Source organism: Garra rufa, chromosome 1, assembly GCF_049309525.1.
Source record: "Garra rufa chromosome 1, GarRuf1.0, whole genome shotgun sequence".
NCBI lineage: Eukaryota > Metazoa > Chordata > Actinopteri > Cypriniformes > Cyprinidae > Garra > Garra rufa.
Window position 1 is genome coordinate 54,731,441 of NC_133361.1, and position 20,197 is coordinate 54,751,637.

The 20,197-nt window shown below is 34.5% G+C and overlaps 2 protein-coding genes across 3 annotated transcripts; both read right to left on the bottom strand.

The window, feature by feature from the left end:
- Positions 1–387: 387 nt before the first annotated feature.
- On the bottom strand, positions 388–13,931 carry ankrd40 (ankyrin repeat domain 40). The gene is made up of 5 exons (XM_073833605.1): positions 13,533–13,931; positions 10,454–10,602; positions 7,475–8,050; positions 5,424–5,605; positions 388–1,638 (listed from the first exon to the last, which is right to left on the bottom strand). The coding sequence occupies exons 1-5, from the start codon at positions 13,664–13,666 to the stop codon at positions 1,492–1,494; spliced, it is 1,188 nt and encodes a 395-aa protein (XP_073689706.1). The 5' UTR covers positions 13,667–13,931; the 3' UTR covers positions 388–1,491.
- Positions 13,932–14,081: 150 nt separating this feature from the next.
- mettl26 (methyltransferase like 26) lies at positions 14,082–19,596 on the bottom strand. Of its 2 annotated transcripts, XM_073833614.1 has the most exons (7): positions 19,463–19,579; positions 19,053–19,269; positions 17,110–17,272; positions 16,969–17,028; positions 16,819–16,886; positions 15,936–16,014; positions 14,082–15,678 (listed from the first exon to the last, which is right to left on the bottom strand). In XM_073833614.1, exons 2-7 carry the CDS (start codon positions 19,253–19,255, stop codon positions 15,622–15,624), a joined length of 630 nt encoding a protein of 209 aa, XP_073689715.1. In that variant the 5' UTR covers positions 19,256–19,269; positions 19,463–19,579; the 3' UTR covers positions 14,082–15,621. The 2 variants fall into 2 exon arrangements, with proteins under 2 accessions (XP_073689715.1, XP_073689711.1); XM_073833610.1 differs by having other exon boundaries at positions 19,053–19,596.
- Between the last annotated feature and the right edge of the window lie 601 nt (positions 19,597–20,197).

Consider the following 20,197-nt stretch of genomic DNA (forward strand, 5'->3'; position numbering starts at 1 on the left):
GGTATAAATAATTTCAGGCTTGACTGTATACGAATTGTAATCATTTAAAAAAAAATATATATATATTTTTAAATTGCATTAACCTAGGTTAATATATGCTATAAATTGTCATCCAAGATATTAAACACGCATATAAAAAAAAAAAGAAGCAAAAGCAAAGAAAATCCTGTAAATGGTTCCCCAGCTCTCTTTGTTATTTGAGAACAGATTATTATGAAAGAACAGAAATTGAGATTCATTTCAACTGAAGTGTATAATACTTCTTTTAATCCTCAGATTCTAGTATTATATAATACTAAAAATTTCACATAAAAAAAAAAAAAAAACTTTAAAATGTCAATAATTTTCCAATGTCTTCCCAAATGTTACGTCTCAACAATAGTAGCATATTGTTAACAAAAGTTTAATGATAGTTTGCTTGGTTAGACAGTCAAACCCTCAGAGAAAACTAAAAACAATTCGTAAGACAAATCTTTAGAAACTCTTCTCACAGTAACACAATCTCTATTGAGTCAAAAAGCTAATGTACAACAAAGTAGTGTTTACGCGCCACTTCTAAAACATAACCTCAAGCATTCCCCGTTAAACCTGCGACCAGATATTTATTTTACGCTCATACTCGACAATGCAGCAAAGTGTTTAGTAAAATGGCACTACTATTACCGCTATATCTTAAACACAGATCCTGCTTCTCAAATATGTGAGAACTAAGCACTCGAGGGAAGTCAATATGATGCTGACTGGAAGCTCTCAGTGGTTAAATATCCTATTACTCATCTCCAATTATGGGGGAAAACGAAAATCTTTTGCTACATTAAGTTCAAAAGGACATTTTGCGTTCATACATGAGGTCCATCTACTCCAAAACAGTCCATGCTAGTTTACAGAACGAGTTATTTGGCTTACAGTGACTGATAGAACAGCATTTAAAATACAGCACTGAATTCTCAAGGGTTAAATATAAAGGACGCTTCCCCGATCGATAATGGCAAGGTTTTGGTAAAGTGCACAGAGAGTTGTCTGGCAAACAAAATAGGTTTTGATTTCAAAGCATTGGTATGAAATTAGCATGGCTTCCTCCAATCAATGCAGGTGTACAAACCACTAAACAACTGATTGGACAAACTTCTTGCGATGTGACGGTCTGTTGGATGTACCCACAGTGACCCGATATGAAGGCAAGGCAGTGAGACAGATGTGAACGCCCCACGGCCCAACAATATGCAAAAGTCCAGTCAAGAGCTGAATGGATTTGAATATTCAAAACAAAAAGCCTGGAGCACGTCGAAGCCCGTAGAACAAGCTATCTATGTTTACAATGGAGGAGGAGGCACTAAGGATACATCTGTTAATGAAGGAGAGGAGGAATAAGGCTAATATGTTATATGAACCGTTTACCAACCCAACACGGGAGCATATTTTGGGAATCCGAAATGTGTTTGGGATTTCAGGAAGCAGGTCCCAGCTAAACCGTGAGTCTCTAATGTGAAGCTAGTAGGTGAGCCTGGAGGCCTTCATGTTGTAGCAGGGCCTGTCGGTCAGACCTCCCTGACCTCCAGAGAACAGCGACAAGCTTTCGGTTTTCTCCAGCACCACTTCCAACTCCTGGAAATCCTGTAGCCGTGCCACGTCTTTATCCTGTTAAAAGAACATGTATATGTTTAGAAAGATGTAGGGTTGAATCATCTGGAATAGGGCTGTACAATAAATTGGGTCACAGTTTTTGCTTCTCTTGATTTTCGCACACTAGTTATTCATCCTGAACTCTCACAATTCTGACTTTTTTCTCAGAACTGTAAGATATAATGCACAATTGTGAGTTATAAAATTAGAAATGCTAGATATAAACTCGCAATTCTGAGTATTTTTCTCGCAATTGCAACTTTGTATTTTGCAATTCTGACTTTTTTTCTCTCAGAATTGCGAAATATAACGCGCAATTGCAAGTTATAAAGTCATAATTGCTAGATAAAAAGTCATAATTGTGGGATATAAACTCACGATTGCGAGATATAAACTCGCAATTCTGACTATTTTACTCACAATTGCAACTTTGTATCTTGCAATTCTGACTTTTTTTTCTCAGAACTGTGAGATATAATGCACAACTGCGAGTTATAAAGTCAGAAATGCTAGATACAAAGTCAGAATTATAGGATATAAACTCAAGATTTTGAGATATAAACTCGCAATTCTGACTTTTTTTCTCAGAATTGTGAGATATAAACTCACAATTGTGAGTTATAAAGCCAGAATTGCTAGATACAAAGTCATAGTTGTGGGATATAAACTCACGATTGCGAGATATAAACTCCAATCCTGACTATTTTTCTCGCAATTGCAACTTTGTATCTCGCAATTCTGACTTTTCTTCTCAGAACTGTGAAATATAAACTCACAATTGTGAGTTATAAAGTCCAGTTCTGAGGAGAAAAAAAAAGACATATGTTCAGAGAATTGCAAGTTTATATCTCAGAATTCTGACTTTATTTCTCAGAATTGCGAGTTTATATCATGCATTTCTGATTTTATAACTGGCAAATGGGAGTTTATATCATGCAATTGCGACTTTATTTCCTGAAATTATGGAAGCCCGTTTCCACCACTAAATAAAATAAAAAAGGTAATTGCGATTTTTCTCTCTCACAATTCTGGCTTTTTTCTCTCAATTTGCGAGTTTACACCTCGCAATTCTGACTTTTTTTACTCTGAACTGTGAGATATAACGCACAATTGCGAGTTATAAAGTCAGAAATGCTAGATATAAAGTCAGAATTGTGGGATATAAACTCACGATTGCGAGATATTAACTAGCAATTCTGACAATTTTTCTCGCAATTGCAACTTTGTATCTCGCAATTCTGACTTTTTTTCTCAGAATTGTGAGATATAAAAAACAGTTCTGAGGAGAAAAAAAAGACTTATGTGTTCACAGAATTGCGAGTTTATATCTCACAATTCTGAGGAAAAAAGTCAGAATTGCGAGTTTGTATAATGCAATTCTGAGAAAAAAAAAGTCAGAATTGTGAGATAAGTTGCAATTACCTTTCTTTTTTTTTATTCAGTGGCAGAAACGGGTTTCCATATAAAAATCCTTTAACGTTTGTGTTATCTTGCATGTTTTCATGCATGTGGTTGCCAAATTCCCCCAAACAGAACGTTTCTCATAAATGGATACATTTTCTGCCCAGTGTTTTATTTAATCTTGCCAAGATGGCAACAAATCTGTTGTGAAAAAGTATTCTTGAAGCTTCATAACATTACGGTTGAACCACTGATGTCACATAAACTTTTTATTGATGTCCTTACTACCCTTCTGGGTCTTGAACGCGTCAGATGTGTTGCTGTCTATGCAGATTCAGAATGCTCTCGAATTTCATCAAAATATTTTAATTCGTCTTCAGAGATGAACGAAGGTCTTACAGGTGTGGGTGAAAAACTAATGACAGAATTTTATGGGCTGCCCCTTCTAATAGTCGACAAGAAGAGGCTTGGTGAAGTCACACAGTCCGTGACGGGCAGATTGTTAACGGCTGGTCTATGTGATAATATAGTACATTGGGCAGGACATCCAAACGCTTACCTATCATTCATCGACTTCAAATATGGTTTTCATTTGAAAGATCTATGTAGTAGCAACTTTACATGGCCTCTCAATACAATGTTGACCTAGAAACTCTGTGTATACTTGCCTTACAGACATGAAAATATATCTATACAGAGGGAAACGTCTACTTTTAAATGAAGCTATTCAAATTGAAAACAAATATTCTCAGATAAATGTAATACGTATGAAACATCACTACTGCGGAGATGACGAGTCTTCATCTCTTAAACCGAAAATAAATAAAGCACTAGTTTATCAATAAATTATTAAAACAATAATGCAGTTTTCTTGCGGTCTTTCCCTGACACATTCATACTTATTACATCTGCCAATGTGCTGTGGCAAGCTTTTTTGTGTCTTATTAGGCTATGTAGACAATTAAACGCTCGTTATTACGATTTTATATGGTTTATTAATAAACATGCGACTAGTAGTCGACTAATGCTTCAAATGAACCACTACTAGTGGACCAGAAAAATCTTAAAGTCGAGGTCAGTTCTAATTACGGTTGAAATACTGATGTCACATGGGCTATTTTAACAATGTCTTTACTACCTTTCTGGTTCTTGAATGTGTTCGAACGAGTTGCGTTGTGGTCCATGCAGGGTCAGAAAGCTCTTGGATTTCATCCAAAATATCTCAATTTGTGTTCTGAAGATGAACGAAGGTCTTACGGGTTTAGAACGACATGAGGGTGAGTAATTAATGACAGAACTTTCATTCTTTTCCATTTAACCACTATCACACAGCCCTAATCTGCCCATTCTTCTGTTGTTTTGAAACGGCAAATAAGAGGTGAAACCACTAGATATGGCAGCAGAGACATTCCCATGATGCAGTAGGGCTGTTAAGCTCAGCATGCTGAAGAATTATTCTTGCCTGAGGCTTTTGTACCCATCATTTTCTGTCAAAAACCGCTAAAAACACCACCAGTGACTGCAGTTTAATATAATCAAATGGCCAAAAGTACTGTCAGATATGAGCCATTAGAATCAAGTTTGTCACTCCCTTTGCAGCTAGAACTGCCTCTACTCCATGTTAAAAAGCACTGCTCAGACTGACGAGCTTTGTAGATGCAGACATGCTTAAACAGGAGAGGATCTTGCTTAACCAAACAGCATGTCACTTTTACCTATCATCAAGATGACTAAGACCAAACCATGAGGAAAATATCCAAATCACCACTCCTCCACCAACAGCTACAAATATGCATTTGTGCAGGAAGTGTTGTCTTTGTATTCTTTAAAGTGCAAGATCAAACAACAATACTGCCACCAGGATGACAGTGCAAATCTCTCAAACATGCAGGATGTTGTTGTCGTGCCCAAAAACCCTCTTAACCCATGATAATATTTATAAATTTAGCACAGCTTCAAATATTCATTGCTTTTGGGCGGTTACAAAAGAATACAATCATTAGGCAAAAACAAATTTATATTTAAACATATTTTATGTTTCAAACATGTATTAATTTTTTTTCTTTTTTGGAAGACTGCTGGTAACCGAAGAGTTGACAGTAGCCACTGACTTCCATGGTATGAAAAAAATCAGGCTACTGTCAACTTTTTTTATGCCAACATTCTTCAAAATATCTTGTGTTCAGCAGAAAAAAGAAACTCATACAGGTTTGAAACAACCTGTATGACAAAATAAATGATAATTAAAATTTTTTTAATTTTGGGTGAACTATCCCTTTAAACATCCTCCTTCCACTTTAAGATACTGTTCCTGATATGTAAATTAAGGTTTAGGGGTACACGGTTTGGCGAAGACCATGCAAGCAGCAGACTTAGCTGTTAATAATCTCAGGCCTCACCTTTCTGAGCATAGTGTTGGGCAGCTTGCGGATCTTCTCCACGTGCTCTGCGCTGATGTCCAGCTCGCGGCAGCAGACGCGGAGGAGGGCACGGTATGTCAACTCCTGCCTGTCCAGTTCCACCTCGATGAAGTCGTTCTCTCTGACGGTTGTGTTCTGTATGCGGACCTTCAGGACGAGCTCTGAGAAAAGACGACAAGTCTGAGATTGTGACTTGAGGAATGTCTCTGAATTCCTCAGACCAGTCTGTTTGTGAGATAGTGGAGGTCTACTACTGCCTTCAAGTCATGTAGGAGAGATTGAATTTAGAAGATATGTATTTTTTCAAGTCATTAAGTACAATACCAGTCAAAAGCTTGGACTCACTTCTCCATTCTCTATGATGGGGAAGTGTGTCCAAACTTTTGACTGGTAGTAAACACCTTAAAGGGATAGTTCACCAATAATGAAAGTTCTGTCATTAATTACTCACCCTCATGTCGTTCCAAACCTGTAAGACCTTCATTCATCTTCAGAACACAAATGAAGATATTTTTGATGAAATCCAAGAGCTTTTTGACCCTGCATAGACAGCAACGCAACTGCAAAAATCGTTATTTTTTATTTTCTTTATGCACAAAAAGTATTCTTGCTGTTCATAACATTGCAGTTGAACCACTAATGTCACTAATGGACTATTTCTATGATGTCCTTACTACCTTTCTGGGCCTTGAACGTGTTGCTTGAACAGTTGCATTGCGGTCTACGCAGGGTCAGAAAGCTCTTGGGTTTCATCTAAAAAAAATATCTTAATTTGTGTTCCGAAGATGAACAAAGTATCTTACAGGTTTGGAACGACATTAGGGTGAGCAATTACTGATAGAATTTTCATGTTTGGGTGAACTATCACTTTAAATGTAAACGAGAAACTGTGATTTTGAGTAAAATACACCACAGTTTGGGGTCACTTTTTTATTATTTTATTTATTTATTTATTTTTATTTATATTTTTATTCATTAAGGATGGATTAACTTGAGCCAAAGTGATAGTAAAGACATTTATCATTTAAAAAAAAAAAAAAAAGATTTATATATATTTTTTATATACATAAAATAATTTATAAATTAATTAATTTCATTTGTTTTTAACTTTTGGAAAAAAAGTATCACAGTTTCCACAAAACTATTAAACAGCACAACTGTTTTCAAAATTGATAATAATAAGAAATGTTTTTTTTTTTTTTTTAGCAGCAATTCAGCATTTTAGAATAATTTCTGAATGATCATGTGACACTGAAGACTGGAGTAATGATGCAGAAAATTCAGCTTTGCATCACAGGAATAAATGACATTTTAAAGTATATTCAAATAGAAAATAATTATTTTAATTGTAATAATTTTTCACTAAATTACTGTTTCTGATCAAATAACTGCAGCCTTGGTGAGCATAAGAGACAAAAAACATCACAGATTAAAAATTGTATTTATATTTATATGTAAGAAAATTAATTAGCATTGCTCTGTTATTATAAATTTAGTTATTTATAATTTTAACAAAATGTATACAGTTATAATTTCATTACAAATTTAAATTTACAACTGTAGTTTTACAAATGAATAAAAAATATATATTATAATTATATTATATATAAAATTATAATTTATAGAGATTAATGTTACTTCTCACATTTTCTTTTACTATTACATTACAAATTAAAAATCTTATTTATATTTATATGTAAGAAAATTAATCTGTTATAAATTTTGTTATCTACAATTGCAACACTTGCAACAATTTCACTAATTCAGAACTGCAGTTTTATAAATTAATTTAAAAAAATAAATAAGAGATTAATGTTCCTTCTCACATCTTCTTTCACTCTTCTCATTATTGACAGTGTATCCCACACCATCTGCTTTCTTGCTACCTAGCAACCTCATAAAATCGCCTTTCAGCGATGCAATCTGCAATGGTTTTCATGTGGAGGTCAAAGCGGAGGTGCATATAAAAGGGCCTTTAGATACTCTTCAGTTCACTGACCAACAACCTTCCTAACAAATCCGCACTGTACCTTGTACATTAACAGGAAAGGTGCTGGTGAAAAAGAAGGGCTGGAAGGCCGGCATGGAGCCACCGAGCTGGGAGCAGTTGATCTGCTGCGGGATGGACTGCTGCCGGGTGACGGTGGCACTGGGAACCTGCGTCTGGCCGCTGCTTCCGCTGGGAGAAGGAAGCGTGGGACACACTGGGCCGTTCTGTGCTATGGGATGAGGGTGTGTAAACTCGCAGTGGTTGGTGTGATGAGTCTCTGAGGAGAGCTCCATGGGCAGGCCGCCGTTCACCACGGGACTCGGCACCACGCCGTTCTGCTCCACCACGGGGATGTAGGGTAACTCCTGCTGGCTCTGGCTGTCTGAGTAAAGGCTCTTGGGCTGCTGATGCTGAGGCGGGAGCTGCTGCTCTTGTGTCGGCGATAAAGTCGCTGGTTCTGATTCCAGGGGCTCTGGATGATTGTTGGTGCCGTTTCGCTGTGCTATGCTCAGGTTGTCTTTATCCATCTTGCTGTACAGGAAGGGCGGGTTGGAAAGATAGTTCGGAATGATTGGCAGCTCTGGCTCCTTCACCTCAGGCACATCTTCCTCTTCCACTGGAGACGGAACGACAAGCATGAATGTGACAGCAAAAGGACAATGAAGTGCTTAATAACCGTATACAGAGGGTTTTCTGTTTTCAGGTTTGTATTTTAGTGTATTGTAGAGTAGAAAAAATATGACATGTTATAATAAATCGATGATTCAATTATAAATTATACCATTATGGCCAATGATTGATAAATTGCCAGTATTAAAATTCTATAATATTTTGTCTATTTAATTGAAAACAGTTTTTGGACAGTCAGATTAAAAAGTCTCTTCTGATCACCAAGCCTGCATTTATTTGATCCAAAGTACAGCAAAACAGTAAAATTTGAATATTTTTTATTATTTAAAATACATATTTTCTATTTAAATATATTTTAAAATGTAATTTATTAAAAATAAAAAAGCTTTTTATACACTATTCAAAAGCTTGGAGTCTATTAATAATAATAATAATAATAATAATAATAAATCTTTCTTGAGCATGTGTAAGTAACAGTGCTAAAAAAAATCAGCTTTCAAATAAATGCAGAAAAAATCAGCTTTGAAATCACAGAAATAAATTACATTTTAAAATGTATTCAAAAACAAAACAGTTATTTTAAACAGTAAAATTATTTCACATTTTTACTGTTTTTGCTGTACTTTGGATGAAATAAATGCAGGCTTGGTGAGCAGAAGAGACTTCTTAAAAAAACATTACAAATCTTACTGTTCAAAAACTTTTGACTGGCAGTGTGCATAAATAAATATTCAATTTGAAGTGAATTTAGATATAAAAATGGATATTCATTTTAAGATTTGCTAAAGACTACATTTAACAATGTTATTAAATATGTAGTGTTTGTTAAGGTTAACTTTAAGCTAAAGATTTAAAAATAAAAAAATGCATAAATTAAAAAACATTTATTGATCAAGATGTCAAAAAATGGATTATGGAAGGTTTTCAATATGTATTTTTAAGAATTAAACATTTAAAAAAACTGAATGTTATGGCTGATAAATTCTGCAATATTTTATCTAAAGAGTAAAAAAAAATACAAGAGTAAATATGAAAAGCAGTAGTTTTAAATGCTACATTTTTGGCATCACAATTAAAATAAAATTGTTAATAAAAATCAAGATAATATTAATGTAACCCAATTTATTATTTACTTATTTATTTTATCTTTTTTTTTTTTCTCAGGTAAGTGCATTGTAGGTTGATCATGTTAACACTGAACAAACATGTAAAAAATAAAATAAATAATAATAATGATAAATAATATTTAAAAAAAACATAATAGTTTTAAATGCGATGCATGACTTTGGATATCACAGTATTATAAGAAAATATTAGTCATAAAAATAAATTCTGCAATATTGTATCTAAATAATGAAAAATACAACATTAAATACGAAAAGCAGTAGTTTTGAATGCTACATTTTTGGCATCACAATAAAATGTATAATAAAAATGATATAATTAATAAAAATGTAAATAAGATTCAATTTTACCAGATGTTTAAGGTCTTCTGTACAATTCTTAATCCTTATTTATGTATTTATTTTATCTTAATTACTTTTATTTCTCAGGTAAGTGCATTGAAAATTGATCATGTTAACACTGAATAAACATGTAAAAATTAAAAAGTAATGATAAACAATATAAAAAAAATAGTTTTAAATGCTATGCATGACTTTGGATATCACAAGATTATAAAAAAAAATATTAAAAATGAATAAAAACAGTAATTCATTTGGAGATTCATTAAAGATTACGTTTAACAGTGTTTAATTATTAGTGTTTTTAAAGATTAAGTGAAAACAAAGTTAATCTAAATGTTGAAATAGGGAACATTTCTACATGCACAATCAATTATCCAATACTGAATGATACTGATAAACAAAAACAAATTTCTAATATTAGTTGACAACCAATATTATAGTACAAAAATTGACTTAGAACATTTAATTTAATATGCAAATATATATATATATATATATATATATATATATATATATATATATAAATTCATAAACGTGAGTCATATTAATGCATATGAGCATTTGTATCGGTCTGTACACGTAAAACCTAATCAATATTTATGCATACTACCTACACGCATTTATATTCTATCACTGAGGTTCTCAACTTTGGCCTTCGAGCGCAACATTCCTGCAAAAAGTTAAACTCCAACCCTAATTAAACCCACCTGAACAAGCTAATCCAGGTCTTCAGGATTACTAGAAAGTTACAGGCTGATAGGTTTGAGCTAAACTCTGCAGGAAAGTGGACCTCGAGGGCCATAGTAGAGAAACATTTAGGCTGTATACTTTATATGAGGGCTTAGAAAGTATCCAAGCACCAAACACATCAGAAGGTAGGTTTTCTTAATAAAAAAAAAAAAAAAAAAAAAAAAAAAACATACCTCCAAGCAGTCTTCTGATTTCAGGTTTGGAAGTGAGTTGAACCGCTAACTCTTCTTTCGCCGTTAGAATGTCTTTGTCGGCTCCGGCGTTCAACAGATAGGCCACTATGTGTTTGTGGTTTCTTTTACAGGCCCAATGCAAACATGTCCTGGATGAACAAAAAGGGATATCAAAACTTCTTAAACATGGTTTGCAATGTGCACTGCATCGGTCAAATGAGTTTGAAGTCGACGTATGCAGGCAGAACTACTAAAACAAAGCAGTCGAGGCTTGGCATGAATGTCAGAACAAATCTAACACCTCAATTCAGCTGCTCAACAAATATCCGCAGTGAGAAAACAGAGAGCCTAAAGACAAGCTGTCTGATTAGGCATTTCAGGAATGCTGCCAGGCGAGATGAAAGGTAAGGGCTTATCTACAGCGCTCATAATCTACTCAGTGTTCCTCAGTTCTGCTCTGCACATTATAAAAGGGCTTTCTGCGTTACATCATGACCCTGGGCTGCTGCATTTAAACCCTATTAGGGCCACATTTAAACCTATTTATTAAACATTTAAGCAACGTACGCGTTACACAATGTAAAACAGCCAGGTGCAAAAAGGTAGCGAGTTAATGAGCAACAGATAACCAATTACAAACTGCCTAACACTTATAGCTCCGCCCCAAACTCACACCATTGGTTGATTCAGTGTTGCCTATAATATAGAGAGTTTGCATTGACGTCACGATTTGGTCAGTGACCCAGATTCACAGCCATATTGGAGACACTCAGATGTAAACAACAGCATGGATTGCATGGTTAATGTACTACTAAATACGTTTTTCTGCTAATTTTCTGCTAATTTATGCTGTCTAAACCACGGAAAGCCATGTGGAAGCTGCTAAATCTTAGTAAGCAGGAAAGGGCGCAATATTTTGACAAACTAAATTAATAACTGGTAAAGATACATACAAGCAGTATTATATTAAGATATTAGACTAATATTTCACCTACCTGACTGGAAATGATAAGAAAAAACACGAATGTTGTCAATAATCTTGCCCTGGAAATCCTGGTTCAGTTTGGCCAACCACAAACTATTTTTTTTGCACTCTTCTCCTTGATTTGTTAGAACTTTTGGCAGTCTACAGTACTCCAAATGTTTTTCCCGGTCCGACCGATTAGTACAGCCCAAAACATGACAATGATTCACCATTTTCAGCAGCAAAAATCAGCTAAATTTGTGAGTTTCGTTCAGTTCAGTCGCATTGTTTACATTCAGTGCCGTCAACTGATGACACCTTATGAAAACACTATTAAAATAAAAGTATTTTCTTCATCAGAAGAGATTTGTAGAAAATTAAGTCACTTGCTTACCAATGGATGAATGGGTGCCGCCAAAATGAGAGTCCAAAAAGATGATAAACACAAGTCCATAATAACATTTCCTTCCTGTTGTCTTCTCTCACATCAATATACACAGTCACACTTGTTTAGAATAGTTTTTGCTTGGAAACAGTGTTTGATCTGTGCATATTTCTCCCCTGATTCAGACAAGATGAGGAAAAGGCACTATTAAGGACAGAGGACTTGTATTTTTGCAATGGTTTGAAGTCAAAATGATGGATTTGTTCTCTACAAACATGGAGCTTTTCACTTCACTAGAGTCATGTCAATTACTTGTGGATTATTGTGATGTTTTTATCAGCTTTTTGGACTCTCATTCTGACGGCACCCAGTCACTGCAGAGGATCCATTGGTGAGCAAGTGACTTAAATTAGCCAAATCTCTTCTGATGAAGAACATACAAAATATTTGGAGTACTGTAGACTGCCAAAAGTTATAGGCCTAACAAATCAAGAAGAATGCGAAAAACTATCTGAGGTATTTTCATGTGGGAGGACAACAGGGAGGAAATGTTATGGACTTCTATTTCATGCAAATTATTGTGATGTTTTTATCAGCCATTTGGACTCTCATTCTGACGGCACCCATTCACAGCAGAGAACCCGTTGGTGAGCAAATGATGTAATGCTAAATTTCTCAATCTTTTCTGATGAAAAAGCAAACTCGTCTACATCTCGAATGGCTTGAGGATGAGTACAAATTTTCATTTTTGGGTGAACTATTCCTCTACAAAGGGGGACACTGCGCCCCCTGGTCACACATCCACAAGCGCCTTTTGTTCCTCACACAGTTTTTGCACTCTTCTTCTTGATTTGTTGTAACTTTTGTCAGTCTACAGTACTCCAAATATTTATCCCGGTCCGACCGATTAGTACAGCCCAAATCATGACAATAATTGACCATTTTCAGCAGCAATAATCAGCTAAACATGTGAGTTTCCTTTAGTTCAGTGCTGCCAATATGGCTGATTGATGCCATGTCGTGAAAACGCTTTTTAAATGAAAGCTTTTTCCTTATCAGAAGAGATTTGGAGCTTTTCACTTCATATTCCACCTCATGTCACTTGTGGATCACTGTGATGTTTTTAATCGTCTTTTTGGACTCTCATTCTGACGGCACCCATTCACTACAGAGGAATGCTTGATTGGTGAGCAAGTGACTTAAACTTGCCAAATCTCTTCTGATGAAGAACATACAAAATATTTGGAGTACTGTAGACTGCCAAAAGTTGTAGGCCTAACCAATCAAGAAGAATGTGAAAAACTATCTGAGGTATTTTGATGTAAGAGGACAACGGGAAGTAAACGCAAATGCAAATTATTGTGATGTTTTTATTAGCTTCATTCTGACGGCACCCATTCACTGCAGAGTATCCACTGGTGAGCAAGTGATGTAATGCTAAATTTCTTCAAATCTCTTCTGATGAAGAAACAAACTCATCTGCATCTCGAATGGCTTGAGGATTATACAAATTTCCATTTTTGGGTGAACTATTTCTTTACAAAGGGGGACACTGCGCCCCCTGGTCACATATCTGGTCAGTACACTAATGTCTTCACTGTCAGGTATAAATTATGCCCAGCAGCTCTCTTATTGTAAGAATAAACGCTAGTTGCTGTTTAAGCAGCCGGACACACTTAGAAAATCAAATCTGAGGTAATTTCTCCTGTGGGGTCAGTGTTAATACGCACCATCCGTTAATCTCATTTTGAGAGTTGACGTTGACTCCGCTCTCCACTAAAGTCTTCACCTCGTCAATGTCTCCGATGGCACTGGCCTCTCTCAGACGCTCCTGTAGCTCTTTATCCAGCGATGTCGTTGACATTATTCAAGTCTTTATGGAAATGAAAGCTTCATACGAACTGACACACTGTGCTTTTAAGACCGGAGACAAAAATAGACACTCAACTTGCTCCGCCGTGGCTTAAACTGTTGCGAGTTCCGGATGGTTTTCGACAGGGAAGTGAAAGGAGTCTATTTACAGTCTTTAGATTGAAACCGGATCAAAACGGTACAGTATAATAAACCGGGTTGTGTTCAAATAATCTTTCGCCGACTACTGCAATCCACTCGTATCAGCTGCACCTCCCATGTTGGGGGCAATTTTCTGTGTAACACCTTCAGATCATGATCTTTGGTTCCTACTTACGATGGCCAGTAAATCATTCTTAAATATAAGATAAGAGTCCGACCAGAGTTCAAGGAATACAAATCTGTAGTCAGTAAACAGACTGTGGAAGTTAATAGACTGAAATTCTTTATTGATTAAGGAACGTCAACTGCAGAATCGAAGAGCAGTTGTAGTGCAGCTAATGTTAGTTTTTAACAATATTTCATGAAATGTACAAGGATACAAATACTCAAAATTATATTCGTTGTAACTATGATTGAATTGATACTACCTATCAATGTGATTTAAAAACTTACATTTACACTACCAGTCAAAAGTTTGTGATTGAAGATTGAAGATTTTTAATGTTTTTGAAAGAAGTCTCTTCTGCTCATCAAGCCTGCATTTATTTGATCCGAAGAACAGCAAAATTGTAAAATAATTTTACTTCTCTATCTGAATATATTTTAAAACGTAATTCATTCTTGTGATTTCAAAGCTGAATTTGTAGCATCATTACTCTAGTCATATGATCCTTCAGAAATCATTGTAATATTCTGATTTGCTGCTCACATTTTTTTTATTATTATGTTGAAAACAGCTGAGTAGATTTTTTTAGGTTTCTTTGATGAATAGAACATTCAGAAGAGCAGCGTTTATCTAAAATAGAAATCTGTTGTAACATTATACATGTCTTAATCATCTTTTGATCAATGTACAGCATCCTTGCTAAATACAAGTATTAATTTCTATAATTTTTTTTCTCAAAAATACTGATTTCAAGCTTTTGAATGGTATAGTAAGTGTTTTACAAAAGCTTTTTATTTCAGATAAATGCTGATTTTTTTTATTAATCAAAGAATCCTGAACAAATATATACTCAATTGTTTTTTGCATTTTTATAATAATAATAAATGTTTATTGAACAGCAAATCAGCATATTAGAATGATTCTGAAGGACCATGTGAGGAGTAATGATGCTGATAATTTAGCTTTGAATTTTAGCTTTAGCTTTGATCACAGGGAAAAATTGCATTTTAAAATATATTTATATAGAAAAAAATATTTTAAACAATAAATATATTTCTAAATCCTATTGTTTTTGCTGTACTTTGGATTAAATAAATGCAGGCTTGGTGAGCAGAAGAGACTTTAAAAACATTAAAAATCCAACTGTTCAAAAACTTTTGACTGGTAGTCTATGCATTTGCCTTAAAGGCGTATCCAAAGCAATTCACATTGCATTCAAGATGTAGGCCTACATTTGATCAGTTTTCTTCCTTTTGGAACATGGTGGTCAGTCAACAAGCTGAAACTGTATTTTACAAAGCATTCTTAGCAGAAACTATGGTTAGCATGGTAAATCATCGAATAACACTGCAAACTATAATGCAGATAAACCAATGAGGATGATCAAATAAATTAAGAGGTGCTTGGAACTCAGTCCAGCTCTATTATATATCGATATCATGTGCAAATAATTTTAAACATTTGTCTAAATTCTTAATTTCCTTTAGTGTGAAAAAATACCTCCTACAAGAACACATCTTTTCCAGAAAGAGAGTTAATGACAATTTTCAGCAAAGCTTTGTATTATTCAGTTTGAACCGTTAAAACACAGCAGCGTCTGCACAGATGTAGATACAGTGTAGATTCTGTACAAATTATAATCAAACCACGCTGTCCTTGTGAAACAGTAAGCACTTGTTGTTGGCAGGCATATCAATCTGAAAAAAATCAAAATCAAACAGATGCATTTACAAGCCTTTGATGACTCAAGGCCGTGAATCATCACATAATCAATCTAATCATAAAGCAAGAGCAAGGTGTATAAGGCATGATGTCAGATTAATTTGCAGTGGATCATGGCCAAGTAATAAATTATAGCCTCAAAGAAAAACCTTAACTGCAAGAATTTTATTGATGAGAAATAGGCAAGGCAGATTTTTAATTAAGCTATTAAGTTTGGTAATAAACCGCTTACAATTTCTTCCAATCGCAGTCCGTTTTCTTGGCCTAGCGTTTTCAGTAATGACACATCTCTTAGACCCCACTCTGGATTTCTGTAAAAAAAAAAAATGGTTAAAAATAATGTGATATGGGGTAAAATTGTAAGAGAACTTGTATTAAGATCTTCAATGTTATCATTTAAAATCCACACTGCAAAAAAACTACTCTTTCTCATTATTTTTGCTTCAGGTCCTACAATTTCTTTTTTGTGTATTTAAACCCTTTTCAACGATGACTGTATGATTTTTAAGATCTTTTCACACTGAGGACAACTGAGAGACTAATATGAAACTATTACAGAAGGTTCAAACACTCTCTGATGCTCCAGAAGATAAAACAATGCATTAAGAGCTAGGGGGTGAAAACTTTTAGATTTTGAAGATCAGGGTAAATTGAACTTATTGTGTCTTCTGGAAAACATGTTAGTATCTTCTGTGGGGAGAACTAAATAAAAAAGAAATTTGATATTTAGGCAAAATAAGAAAAATGTACACATCTTCAATCTGTTCAAAAGTTTTCACCCCCTTGCTCTTAATGCATCATGTTTCCTTCTGAAGCTTCAGTGAGTTTTTGAACCTTCTGTAATAGTTGTATATGAGTCCCTCAGTTGTCCTCAAAATCTCAAAATCATACAGTCATTGTTGGAAAGGGTTCAAATACACATAAATGCTGAAAATCCAAAGAAATAGTGTGACCTGAAAAATTTTTGCAGAGAAAAATAACATGCATTTTGTATGATCCCTCTTATTTTGGTAGAATAATTAACATTTTGCAGATTCTGCAAGGTGTATGTAAAGTTTTGACCTCAACTGTATGCTTAAAACAAGAAAAATCCAATTTTCTTTATTATCACTAACCTGTATCTCAAGCTGTGGTCAAAGTCAACATTGCTCTGAGGAGTAATCGATCCATTGAAAGCATAAGGCTGCAAAACAATTTCAGATGCATGACATTAGAAGCGAATTGATGTAACCAAATGAATACTAAATCAGCTTAACTGCAAATACCCCATAAGTCAGAAGCACTCCTTGTGGCTTCAGGATTTTTCCAACACCATTAAACAAACCCTAAAACAAGCAAAAAAGCTGAGGTTATTATGCAGATATTCAACAGAGAGAAAAAGAAACAAAAGCAACCCAACATGATACCGTTGTGCAGGCCAGAGGTGAGATGTGCATCATGTTGATATTCACGATGAGGTCACATGACTCGGGTTGAATTCCACCCCAGGTTTCCCAACTCTGAGACACATCGAGATAGATGGGTGGCTTTACATTCTGCAGCTTATGAAACTGTCTATATGCCTCAACGCTGCAATGAAAAAATGAAAAATAACACCGTTTTTGAGTGACTAGATACGTTGCATAATTTCTGCGAATTAAAATGCACAAACCAGATGCAATAATACTTAATGAATAGAGAAACGATGGCTCTTCACAGATATATATCCGTCAAAAGAAGTCCTTAGGTCAAAATTTGATATTGAAGAAAACCACGGAGCACATTTTCTTCAACTGTATCCATTCAAAGTTGTTTTGGTCTCATTTAGAAAATAGAATGTCCGGTGTCAATATCCAGATTCTAAATTATAAACAACTTAAGTTTAGAGTGTTTAAAAAAAGATTGTACACAACAGTTTTTGGTTAACAACCTTCTTTGTTGTAGTAAATTGTTTATTCACAAATGTAGGTTTTTGAAAACCGCCCCTTCTTTTCCTCACTTCATAAATGATCTTAGAATTATTACTTCATCCCTATGTACCCTTTCGAATAATAAGGCTATTACATTAGCTAATTTTTTCACTGAGTTTAGTGATAATATTTTATAACCCCTTTGCAAAGTTATGTAAATTTATTTTTTTATTTATTATGTATTTTTTAATCTATATCTACTTATTGTCATTATTTCTTTTTCATTGTAATATTTTTTTTATCTTGATTTTGTAATTCAAATGTAGTTAAAGGAGCAGTTCACTTTCAGAACAGAAATGTACAGATAATGTATTCACCCCCTTGTCATCCAAGATGTTCATGTCCTTCTTTCTTCAGTCGTAAGGAAATTATGTTTTTTGAGGAAAACATTTCAGAATTTCTCTCCATATAATGGACTTCTGTGGTGCCCCTGAGTTTGAACTTCCAAAATGCAGCTTTGAAGGACTCTAAACAATCACAGCCGAGGAAAGAAGGGTTTTATCTAGCAAAACGATCAGTTATTTTCTAAATTACAATGTATATACTTTTTAACCTCAAATGCTTGTTTTGTCTAGCTCTGAGTGTAGTCTATGTAGAGCTTAAAAAGTATAAAAACTGTAGCTGCATTTAAACTGCATTTTGGAAGTTCAAACTCGGGGGCACCACAGAAGTCCATTTTATGGAGAGAAATCCTGGAATGTTTACCTCAAAAAACATAAATTCTTTATGACTTAAGAAAGAAAGACATGAACATCTTGGATGACAAGGGGGTGAGTACATTATCTGTACATTTTTGTTCTGAAAGCGAACTACTCCTTTAAAACGATGTATATACCTTACAGTTGTGTCTGCCTTATGTACTTGCAATTGTATATTTTTAAATTTCTATTTTGGTTCATTTAAAGCCTGTTTGGTTTGTACATTTTTTGATTTTCAATTAAAAAAAATGTTCTTTATGTGAAAGATTACATCAATAATAATACGTTCAAGAACGTGTACATTGACGTTTTTTTTTTTTTTTTTACATTTTATTCGTTTTTTCCTTTGTTTTTACTGTAGCACAACTACAAAAGGTTTCTAAAAGTGACTTAACAGCGGCATCTAGTGACACATCTGCACCTGAACTCTGAGCAAACTTTGGTAAGTGAATTTATAATCACCATAATAACATGACTGCACGAGGAAATATCAAATAAAGGGTATTAAAGGATTATTTCAGAACTATTTCAACGATTTGATTTGCCTCATTTAGTAAATGAGATAATAGCTTTTTATTTTCATAATGTGGAGCAATGCATTTCCGTAGAAGCGTGAATGTAACTCTGGTATTCCATAAGAGACTTAATGTCCACATATAAAGTCAAGGATTCAATATAAATCAAGGTGTTACGCATATTTACCTCGATAGTGACTGTGCTTCGATTTCAGACGGTTGCCACGTAATGTTGGGAAACGCTTTGGCAAAGTGAACGACATGTTGTCCTGTGCCAGAAGATATTTCCAAAGCGACCAAAGGCCTGTCTGATGTGACTGTGTTTTTTAATACCGCGAGGATCGGGTCTTTATTTCTGTCGGCTGCTGCAGCATTCAGCATTTTACACATCCAGCGACAACTTCCTGGAGCCAAGAGCAAAACAGAGCTGCGTGAATATAACTGACAGAAGCGAGCCAGAATCCAACAAGACGTTGAAAATCTGAAAAGTACGGCGTTCCAAAACAGTTCCTAAATTGTGCAGTAGCTCAAAACAAATGCATGCATTTTTATGATGGCAGCTGACAACGGGTCACATGAGCTTATTCAACAGCGTACAATTGCAAGCTTGCAAAAACAACGTAGACTTAGCTAGATTTCACTCTTCTCTCCGTTGATTATTACTGCACAGTCTCCACTTCAATTCGATTTAGAATGCAATGTAGTGGATTCCACATCCCACAATGCATCGCGCTTCAACTTCCCCTTTGCCTTTAAAAAAGTGCCGGATAAAGTCGAATGAGTCTGTGCAAACGATTTTTAGGAGTAGGCTAAGCTTGTTGCTATGCAACGGGGCTTTCACTGCCATGTGGTCCAGTTTGTTTTCTTGCACAAGCACTTGAAACAGCCTTCTTAAGCGATAAACAATGCAATGTTAAAGAAACGTGTTTCTTTTTGTTTATTTTTGAACAAAACTCAACTTTAGAAATAGCCAAGGAGCATAGAAACGGCTAAAGATGACTCAGGTGAGCTCATATTTGTGTCTTGGTGTTGTGCACCAGTTTCTCCTTCTTTAAAGTAAAGAATACTTAAATTTGTCAACATTAAAACAAGAAAATCATATATATATATATATATATATATATATATATATATATATATATATAAGCAAAATACAAACAATTATGCAGAATAGTAGGCTATGTAAAATGTATGTTGGCATACAATACAACAAAAGCAACCATTAAAAATAAATAAATTAAATAATAATAATAATTACAAAGTTACAATATGTAGTGCATTAAAAAAGATGAGATGTCCCATTTTGGTGACTAATATGGTGATATAATTTTT